The sequence below is a fragment of the Maniola jurtina genome, chromosome 3, assembly GCF_905333055.1.
Source record: "Maniola jurtina chromosome 3, ilManJurt1.1, whole genome shotgun sequence".
Classification (NCBI taxonomy): domain Eukaryota; kingdom Metazoa; phylum Arthropoda; class Insecta; order Lepidoptera; family Nymphalidae; genus Maniola; species Maniola jurtina.
The window spans coordinates 15,389,981-15,400,555 of NC_060031.1; the positions used below are offsets into that span (position 1 = coordinate 15,389,981).

The following is a 10,575-nucleotide window of genomic DNA, read 5'->3' on the forward strand; positions in this document are numbered from 1 at the left end:
CTTCGCTCAGCTCAGCCTGGTAGGCTAGGTATAGTACCTACTTGAGTCTTAGACAGATCTATAGAGTGTATTTTGACTTTGCCCAGACTTTACTAAAAGTTAAAATGAGACAGATTTATATCAGGGACCTTATATCTCTATGTCAGCGACTTAACATTGTCTCGTTCTAATTGTCTTAAGTTTGAGTTAAAGTCAAAATACCGATCTTATAAGGCTTAAGAATTAATACTGGAAGAGTTTCCATATAGGTATGCTACACCACAATCAGTATTGCCAGAATCTCAATACACATTTTGTTACTGTACGCGTGACCGACGTACGCAACCGACATCAGCGAAGGAAAAATGCAGGCCTAGTATTCGCGAGCGCCTGTGTACAATATTTTTATGACACATGTTACAACGTAACGTTTAAAGTTAAAATGGTTAATTAGTAATGGTTAATGGTAAGTTTAAAATTTGTCATAGAAATATTTTATGCAGACTTTCAAATTCATGGTAGCCGTAACAGAAATGAGACTAACAAATTCATTTAAGATTAGTTGTTAAGTCAAAGTTGCGTTTACGCGTTAATTGTTAAGGGAAACAATGTACATGATGATTTTGATATTAAGATGAAAAATATATTTTTTTCTTTCGTAACAAATCTTTTATTGAAATAATCCCCTTTTGTGCAGCAGGTATTTGGAACTTGGTTTGGCTCCAAAACCAATAGATACTTTATCTAATGAATAGATAAATAGATATTTTAACTGCCTCTTTTTTTAAATAAATAAATTCGATATCTAGCACGAAAGTTGTGGTAAAATTAGTGTCGGACGTTTTAAAAATCACATTTTTTTGCTTTTTACACTTTCAAAATTAAAAAAAAAATGTTTAAAATACAATTTCTTAAAATATTTATGAGACTTACTCAATGTTGTATTTTCAAGTTGATGGCGACATTAAAAATCGTTTCAACTTTACACCATATTGAAAAACCACTTTGGGAATACAACAACTTGGTGAGAGGTATTAAATTATTCAGTTAGATATTTCCATTCAAGGATCGAATAGTTTTTTATATTAATGATCGTAAACAATATCATGGTTATCTAACACCCTATATTGGGCTTAGAAAATCCATGATAAATAAATGTTTAAAAACATAAAATAGATCCAGTTAATAAACAATAATGTTGCAAGTAAGAACATAATTAATGATATATTTAACATTTCAATTTAGTTAATTAGCAACATATTACTAGTAATTTATAGTTTATTACTATAATAATAATAATAATAATAATAATATAGCCTTTATTTACTGAAACATTTTTGCAATCATTACATTTTATGTTAATAAGTACTAGATTTTCTATCTTAAGTATATAAAATGTAGTACATAAACAAGACTTATCCTATTAATAATACTAATTTACATTTATATATTTTTTTTTTTTATACATCACTAGTTATTTTTTTTTTAATTACTAATTTTCTTATTATATATTTACATTTTTAAATGAGTACATATTATTACTATTTCATATTACTACTTGTTTTCATATTTTAATAGGTAAGTTTCTTTTTCTCCTTTCACATTTCGTTTCAGTACGCCCATTTTGGACGAAGGCCTCCTCCAGTCATATCCATATTTCTCTGTCTTTGGTTGCGTAATTTTACTAACTTTTCTTACATTCATACTCAATTTATAGAAATAATAATACTAATGTTATGAAATAATAGGAATAGGAAATTTTTATTATATATACTCTTTGTTGTGTTCCTTTTTACGATCGACTTATTTTTTATTTATTTTTGTTATGTAGGTATTTTATTATAATTCATACTTGTATTATCCAATCTAAAAGCTCTTATGACTGGAGGGTATTGGTCTAGCTCTCCCACGGTGACCAGCCGGGTTGGGAGACTGTTTTTCTTAAAAGTTTTTCTTCTTATTGCTTGTTATGTAAATTGTGCTGAGTGGGCAGCAGGGTTTATACTGGATGGAGGGGCTGTGGTAATTACTATTCATCGCATTCCTCATCGAGTGTGACTGCAGTAAATATTTTTGGTGCTGGTGGTTTTTGTAGAAAACTATTCATGGAGCTTTGCCCCTTATTCTGGGTATTCCTCTTATGTTTATTTTTCTTTGCCATGTGATAATTTGATGAAGGTTGATTTACTTGAGCATAAGGATTGCTCATTTGACTCGGAGGGGTAGACTCCAATTCTCTCTTCCTAGAACTTTGACTATTTGTACTTTCAGCATTCTTTCGAGTTTTATTTGGTTCATGTATTATTAGCCTATCCTGGCGTAGATATGCGAACTTTCCTTCATTTCGTGCTTGTTGCAATTGGTCTTGAAGCTGTTTTCTTTTTTCCAATATTTGTTTTGGATAGTCTTCCTTCAAATAAATTGTTTTGTTTTTAAGGTGCTGTTTATTTTTGAGAATAGAAATCTTTTTGCCATAAGTTGTAAAAGTGGCTACTATAGGTCTTATTTTATTTTCTGCTTTTTTCCCCATCCTTCTTGTTATTTCAATTTCGTTACTGTTGCAATCCACCTTTATTTCTGTTTTTACTATATTTATTATTTTGTTTTCTAATTCTTTATAAGATTTTTCCCCTTCTTCAACTCCAAAAAATATTATATTCCTGCATTTCATCTGTTTTTCTATTGCAAGAATCCTCTCATTTTGCTCGTTATTGTTCTTCTTTATTATTTCAATCTGCGCTTGAATGTCTTCGAATTTTGTATCTATATTTTCGTTAATACTTTTTGTGATTCGCTCTTCCACTATTCTGAGTGACTCCTCCGAATCTTTTCTGATGTCGCATCTAAGCTCGCGTAACAGTTGCTCGAAGTTCGACATTTTGTAAAGTAAAAATAAAAAAATAAAAAATAAATAAAAAAAACTTAAGAAATTCCGGACCTGGTTACGAACCAGCGTAGATGTCGATTTTAGGTGGCGATGATCCGATCGTTCGACCGCTGAGCCAAAGTCGTTGATAACTGATATGACGAAATTTTTGTCCGCTTTGTTTAACTGCGTTTGACCGTTGAATTGTCACTGTTTTTATTTTTGCGCACCCTCAAAAAGTTGTGTTTGTACAGATTTAGAATAATTGTTATTTTCGTGATATTTAACACTTTTGCAATCCACTTTTATGAACTTTTCCTTTATTTTATCAGTTTATAATACATGTAGGCCACTAATCGCGTATTGTTTTTCGCTTTGTGATCACTTCCACTCAGTCTTTTTTGTGTATATTGAAGTCCGAATGGGTGGCACTAAAACACGGAAATTTTCATAGTTCCTGGAAATATGTACTTTTGCAAACGTTTCCACTTATGAGTTGCACAAAGATTTACATATTTAACACAATAAGAACAACTAAATTGCATTAATTGTATATTTAAAATATTTTTACGCGGAGCTAATGTTTCACTGTTCGCTGCAGCGCCCTCTCCTTAGTTATAGTTTATTACTATTAGTTATCAAACTGCACTACAAATTCCAATACTATATGACCTGAAAAGCTAGTGTTCTACTGCACTGATGACATAATAAGATAATGCAATTAATTAATTGTGTTATTCATTAGCCTAATATATTACATTACATGATACCTATTAACTATAACTATAATAGTAACATCATCATGATCAACCCTTCGCCGGCTCACTAATGAGCACGGGTTTCTCAGAATAATAAGGGTTTAGGGTAGGCTGTCAAGCTGGCCCAGTTTTAGCAGACTTCAAAACCAAACAGGTAACAGTCAAACAATTCTCTAAACAAAGGCAAACACTTTAATCAAAAATACTTTATTAAAACCTAGCTAACTTATAAATCACAGTATCACAAGTGATTTTACATCTAGTTATTAGACTATTCAACTTTTTGTTTATCTTTTATGAAAAAAATAGCAACTAACCTTTCCTAGTGCATCTAGACATGTACAAGAACAGAACCCAGCAATATAATATGTGGATGCACCTTAGAAAAACCATCAAAACAACTATTTTACTTGGCATGGACCACTCAGCCTTATGGTGTTGTGAGTTGAATTATCCAAATAAACCATTGTAGTTATTTTTGAATCTATGATCAGATATTCTGTGAGCTTCCCGACTGGCTGAAGATAGAGGTGTTCAAGTTGGGTGCCTGTTTTCTGGTCATCTGAAAATTAAATAATAAGAAATGAGTATTAAGTTGATAGACCAGAGTAACTGACAAAGCTCTATGGGTTGCGAAGCTAAAGTGCCAATGGGGAGGGCATGAAATTCGAAAAACCGATAGATGTAGATGGATAGACAACATCAAATTCAACAACAAATGGGTCAGTGTGGTGGACGGTGGTACGGTTTAAAGTTTAAACCTTTCTTTTCTGAGAGGAGACCCCATACTCAATAGTGAGCCTGCACTGAGTTGATAAATAGGAGGAATCCATTTATACTAAGATTGTGAAAGCATGTCTGTCTGTTTAATACTGAAAATTAAATTTCACACAAATATAGCCTGCATTCATAGGCTACTTATTACTAAGGGAATATTAATTAATTAAAATTAATTTATTCCCTATAAATCATCATCATGATTAACCCATCGCCAGTCCACTACAGAGCACAGGTCTCCTCTCAGAATGAGTATAGCCCGCCATGCTGGCCAAGTGCAGATTGGCAGATTTTACACACCTGTAAGAACATTATGGAGAACTATCAGGCATGCAGGTATCCCTTACTAAAAAACAGTGATATTTAATTACCAAAACACACATAACTCTGAAAAGTTAGATGTGTGGACCCAGGATTGAACCAACAACCTCCCAAATAGGAAGCAGATGCCCACTAGGCCATCAAGGGATTAAATAATACCTTTTTGATCCTATAAAGCTCATCCATAGCCGCTGGCAGTATAGGCTTCACTGAATTAATCTCCATCATGGTCAAGTGATCAAGTCTACCATAAGAACCACCAGATTTCATGAGAGCATCCATGGAAGTCCTCAACTTGGACATGCGGATGTCCCAAATGTCCTTGATAATAGTTTTGATCTCCGCGGCACGGGGAATGTCCTCGGACGCTGTGCCTAGGATCAACTTGGCTTCCACCATGTAGTGTTCGTTTGGCATTTTTGTGAAGAACCTGGAATGAGTAGATTATGTTTTTCTGTTAACTAAAATAATATCTTAACCATTAGCCAAGGCTATCACTGCTACTGCAGGGTTTGAGGTTTGATCGTTATGATGCACCACCAACTTTTTGGAGTTATAGTATGATTTAAGCAATTAAAATACATCACCTGTTTTAACGGTGGAATAAATTATAACATAAGGAATCCTACACGCCTGAGTTCTTTGTAAGCTCTTAAAGATGTCTGCTAACCTGTACTTGGCCAGAGTGGTGGATTCCCTAACCCGTTCTCATTATGGGAGAAGAACTGGTGTTCGGTGATGTAGATACTCTAGCTTGACTTGAGTTGTTGATTTCTTGTTTTATGAACATATTGAGTACATCTTACTTACATTTTAAAACTTTTACGAACAACTTGTTGGTAGAGAACAAAATATATAGGCAGTTCATAGAAAAATAAATCAGCGTATCGGTAGCAAACTACAAATGTTACAAAGTGAAACAAATTAGGGAAAGAGTAGGGACCTACCTCGATCTCTTCTCTTCCTCTTTGATATTCTCCAAAACATCCATATCCATCCAGTCTGGTGGAACCAATCGGCATTTCTGCTTCTGCTTCAGCATCACAGCCAGCCAGAGCGGCACGTTCATGGGCAGACCAGCTCGGAACGGTCCAAATTCACCGCAAATCAGAAATATTTTGTCGTTCGAAAAGTTTGGTATTATGCTTACTATTCTGTTCTCGCCTATGAACTCGATTTCGTATGGATCCATAGCAAAGTTAATAAAAAATAAAGCTTTGCAAAATTGCTAAAGTAAACCTGAAAAAAAAAATTATCAAAGTTAAATTCACAATCAAAACAAAAGAAATGAAAATGCGCGGGAATTACTGTCGTTTTGACATTGACGTTGACCATCAACAACATTTTTTTTTAAATAATTTGTCCTTGGACTCTAGCTTTTCTGTATAGTAACAAGTAAATTGATTTTTTTTTAGTAATAAAAAAACCATAAAAAAAAACTTAACAAAATTAAACTGACTTTTACCGATTGATAATTTTAATTATTTTGAATTTTTGTGTAAAATTTTCAAACACTGCCACCTATTGTCAAGTTGTAACTTTACGTCAACACCTCATGTTAGAGGAAAAAGTTTTTACGTTATCCGCTAGATGACATTTTCAACAAAAATAAAAATTCGCATAATATGTTCTATTAAATTCTAGTGTCGAAAAATAATTAATTGTAATCAATGATTAAAGTAAAACATTCCATATAAAAATAATAGGTAAATGATTCTTAAAATGAAAATATATTCAGTCAATCTTTACAGTTCCTTGCAATTTTTTTATATTTAGTACTTTTTGTCATTTGAGGGCGGTAAAGTTTTAAAACTACTATTTTAACTTTCAGTACCTAGATTTATGACCAGTCACCACCTAGGTACTTTTCCCTTGGATAAATTAAACACTTTTCCTAATAAAAAGTAAATAGGTATCTAGTGGAACTTGCGTCTGTCGGCATAATAACAATAAAGAAGGTTGAAACTTGAGGCGATCGATGCAAATCGTTTTGGCAAAGTGCAAACTCCTAATTACTAGCAGTAAATTAGGGTGGCCGGTTGACAATTCCGACGGCTGTTATTTATGGTGGTCGCCGTCACAGAGGGTCTGAAGGTCTCCGACTGAGACTTATTTTTATTGTGGAACAGCTTCAACTAGCATTATTACAAATTTTGCGCAAAGGTTCAGCCTGGCTGTCTAGTACGGAAATGCAGCCAGTATTCTTGGCATGATTCCACGCGGGCATGATTTGCACAGTAATTAGATAAGGCTGGCCTTACATTTTCAATAAGAAAATTCGTTTGGCGATTTTTTTTTTTTATTCGCGTTCTAGACTGACTGACTGATCTCATCTGGTGGTTAGTGATGATGTAGTCTAAGATGAAAACGGGTTAACTATATATTATATTATACTAATAATACCTAAAATGATCGGTTTTCTACGCGTTATCATATTGGAACGCTAAATCGCTTGGAGGCACGGCTTTGCCGGTAGGGTGGTAGCTAGCCGCAGCCAAAGAAGCCCACCAGACCAGACCAAAGACAATGTAGAAATTATAATAAATTAATTCATATACCTAACTAGTTTAGTTTTTGAGATAGCCCTCGTCACAAAAATGGTCTAAGACTGTCAACTTTGATGGCCCTCCATTTCCTTATGTTTTAAGATAAAAAATAAAATAAAAATATATTTGTACTCTACTCTATGAGCTCTAAATAATGATATCCCACATGCTAGCAGCTAGGATAAAAAATCCGGCTCCTTTTTCATGTTTTTTTGGGATCGAGTCAACGTCTTACACCAAATACCAAACTTTTAGGTTTGTAACATTTCGTCTACGAGCTGTAAGGAACCTGTGACATGCGAACCGGACGGTCAGACAGATAGACAGACAGCAGAGTAACATAAATATGATTCCGTTTTTACCATTTGGATACGGAACTCTAAAAATGAAATTCGTAATCAGACAGTGCGGTTAAACCGCGATGAAAGCTACACAACAGTGCGGTTGCGTTCAGCGTGTGTTGCCGTTATCGTAAACAACCCGTTCGCGTAGAGATTTAACGACAATTGTTACGTACCAACGTGTGTTGCGATTTAGGATTTTAGATTATTACGAAACTAGCTTCTACCCGCGACTACGTTCACGTAATTTATCGGCTGTAGTATTCGGGGATAGGTGGATGCGACGGGTCTGCCCGCGAACTTCAAATTTTATTTGGTTTTTCGCAATTTGTAAACTAATACGACGAAATAGGCTAATGGCACTTTGATTGCGCCAATGGCAGTATCATCCTCACAGGTTTATATAAAAATCTTTACTTGAAAGGGTCCAGTTTAAGAAATTAGCTCTAGTATCGACTGTACCTCACAAATTACTCTTTCAAGTAAAAATTTTTATATAAACCTGTGAGGATGATGCTGCCATTGCCGCAATTAAAGTGCCATAAGCCTACGTTGTCGTATTAGTTTACAAGTTGCGAAAAATAAAATAAAATTTGAATTTCCCAGGCAGACCCGTCGCTTGCCCCTTAGGAGAATGTAATACATATATGTATTAGTTTAAATTATGGAGTTAAGAGGGGTCTCTCCGTCACTCACTCCATACAAACGCAGTTCGTCTCTCATTGGAATACTAACCAACCTTACTCAATGGAATTTTGTAAAAACGTTCCGGGAACTAATCTATGCCTGTGGTTTCCAGATTTCCGTTAAAAGATTCGGTTTCAAAGTTACGAGGTCTTAAAAATTCATATACAAATCTTTGAGCCCCTGTAATTTTAAAACTACATATTTTTAGAAAAATCTAAAACACCACAGGCACAGATACTAGTTTCTAGAATATGTCTGCAAAATTTCGTGGACTTTGGTTGCTTAATATTCAAATGAAATTGGGACTACGATTGTATGGAGTAAGTGACGGAGAGATCCCTGTTAAGTCAGCAATATAATGATATTCTTTTTGTACCGAACTTCGGTAATCCTTATATTCTCTGGCTTATTATTAAATGAGTAATGTTGATAGCGGCGGCCGGCTCACAACTTGCAAACTCCGCTCCTATCTCATAACTCGGCTCGTAAACATTTGGTTTCGTAAAACATTTGGTTTTGCAAATTATTTTGACGATTCAAAAGCACTTGTAAAAGTTTACTTGAATAAAATATATTCTACTAGAGGATACCCGCGACTTCGGCCGCGTGGATTTAGATTTTTAAAAATCCCATGGAAACTGTTTGATTTTCCGGGATAAAATGCCTATGTCAATTACAGGTGCACAAGCTACCTCGGCACCAAATTTCATTCAAATCGGTTAAGCTGATGGGTTTTTAGGAATCCCGTGGGAGCTCTTTGATTTTCTGTGATAAAAAGTAGCCTATGTCTGTCCCCGGGATATAAACTAACCCTGTACCAAATTAAGTCAGGATCGTTTAAACTGTTGGGCCGTGAAAAGGTAGTAAACAGACATACAGACACACTTTCGCATTTATAATATTAGTAGGTATGGATTTTATTCTAAACAGCAATTACTTATAATATCACTTGCTTTGACGGTGAAGGAAAACATCATGAGGAAACCTGCATGTCTGAGATATCTTCATCTATAATGTTCTCAAAGGTGTGTAAAGTCTGTCAATCCGCACTGGGCCAGTGTGGTATACTATTGCCTAACCCTTCTCATTCTGGGAGAAGCTCCGTACGCAGTAGTGAGCCAGCGACGGGCTTCACTACTTCTACTACTACTAGATACTGACTTTTATGACTGTCAAAGTCTAAGTCCAAGTCAAAGTCATTTATTCAAATTGGCTACTATTGTACACTTTCTGATTGCCAAACAATGATACAGTACGATACATAATATTATAAAAAACTTGTCTTAACTAAATGATATTATTCAATGAGTACTTAATATTGATTGCGGCGACCTCACAACTTGCGAACTCCGCTCCTATCTCATAACTTGGATCGTAAACATTTGGTTTAAATGCATACTAGCTACGTTCCTAGCTATATTATTTCCAGTTCGGGTTATTTCACTTTCTACTTGAGAAACTGTTTGTCTCAAGCTTTGATTCAGTGTCTACTCGCGATGAGTAGGATTTTTAAAATGTGTTTTACTTATTACTTATATTTTACTAGCTTATTTCCGCGACGTCGTCCATATGGACTGCACAAATTATGAACCCCTATTTTACTCCCTCAAGCGACCCCTCAAGGGAGGGAAGGACGGTATTTTTGAAAATTCAACCCTCAAGGGTAAAATTTTTAAAAATCCTTTCTTAGCCGATGTCTACGTCATAAATCATAATAGGTAGTGCATGCCGAATTTCAGCCCGATCCGTTCAGTAGTTTGAGCTTGAACTTCTAAAAAATACATTTTTTTTGGTACCTTATCAATAATCATCAGTACTATCATTACCTGTCTTCGTTTTTCCTAGCGTTCTGGTCACACTATGTATAGGGGTAATGAAATGAATAGATACAAGTATAAATTAAAAATTTAAAACACCCCCGACAAGTGAAGGTTACAGTAACTAGAAAAGAGCTGATAACTTTCAAACGGCTGAACCGATTTTCTTGGATTATAGCTAAGAACACTCTCGATCAAGCCACCTTTCAAACAAAAAAAACTAAATTAACATCGATTCATTAGTTTAGGCGCTACGGTGCCACAGACAGATACACAGACACACAGATACACACGTCAAACTTATAACACCCCTCTTTTTGGGTCGGGGGTTAAAAATAATATCAAAGGTTTGCGATCACTGCATTAAGGTGGCAAACTTAACTGGCCGCGGTATCTTCAAGTATCCGAATCTGTAATTTCAGTAATTTGGCCGCGTTTAAGCATTCACTTAGCGGTAATTACCTCCATGGGCCGCCGATAACA

General features: G+C 34.9%; 2 protein-coding genes across 2 annotated transcripts; both read right to left on the bottom strand.

Moving 5' to 3' along the window:
• Window positions 1-2,008: 2,008 nt before the first annotated feature.
• On the bottom strand, window positions 2,009-2,857 carry LOC123879525. Its single transcript, XM_045927291.1, has 2 exons — window positions 2,567-2,857; window positions 2,009-2,389 (listed from the first exon to the last, which is right to left on the bottom strand). The coding sequence occupies exons 1-2, from the start codon at window positions 2,855-2,857 to the stop codon at window positions 2,009-2,011; spliced, it is 672 nt and encodes a 223-aa protein (XP_045783247.1).
• A 920-nt stretch (window positions 2,858-3,777) lies between these two features.
• LOC123878523 (probable DNA replication complex GINS protein PSF2) lies at window positions 3,778-5,984 on the bottom strand. Its single transcript, XM_045925742.1, has 3 exons — window positions 5,649-5,984; window positions 4,861-5,131; window positions 3,778-4,165 (listed from the first exon to the last, which is right to left on the bottom strand). The coding sequence occupies exons 1-3, from the start codon at window positions 5,891-5,893 to the stop codon at window positions 4,094-4,096; spliced, it is 588 nt and encodes a 195-aa protein (XP_045781698.1). The 5' UTR covers window positions 5,894-5,984; the 3' UTR covers window positions 3,778-4,093.
• Between the last annotated feature and the right edge of the window lie 4,591 nt (window positions 5,985-10,575).

What these genes read in the sequence shown, in the direction of transcription:
- LOC123879525 (XM_045927291.1), bottom strand. Translation starts at nt 2,857, where the DNA reads ATGTCGAACTTCGAGCAACTGTTACGCGAGCTTAGATGCGACATCAGA. An exon ending in AAAACAAAATAATAAATATA is followed by an intron (nt 2,390 to 2,566) that starts GTAAAAACAGAA and finishes ATTTATTTGAAG; the next exon opens with GAAGACTATCCAAAACAAAT.
- LOC123878523 (XM_045925742.1), bottom strand. Translation starts at nt 5,893, where the DNA reads ATGGATCCATACGAAATCGAGTTCATAGGCGAGAACAGAATAGTAAGC. An exon ending in GAGGAAGAGAAGAGATCGAG is followed by an intron (nt 5,132 to 5,648) that starts GTAGGTCCCTAC and finishes TACTCATTCCAG; the next exon opens with GTTCTTCACAAAAATGCCAA. An exon ending in AGCTTTATAGGATCAAAAAG is followed by an intron (nt 4,166 to 4,860) that starts GTATTATTTAAT and finishes TTTAATTTTCAG; the next exon opens with ATGACCAGAAAACAGGCACC.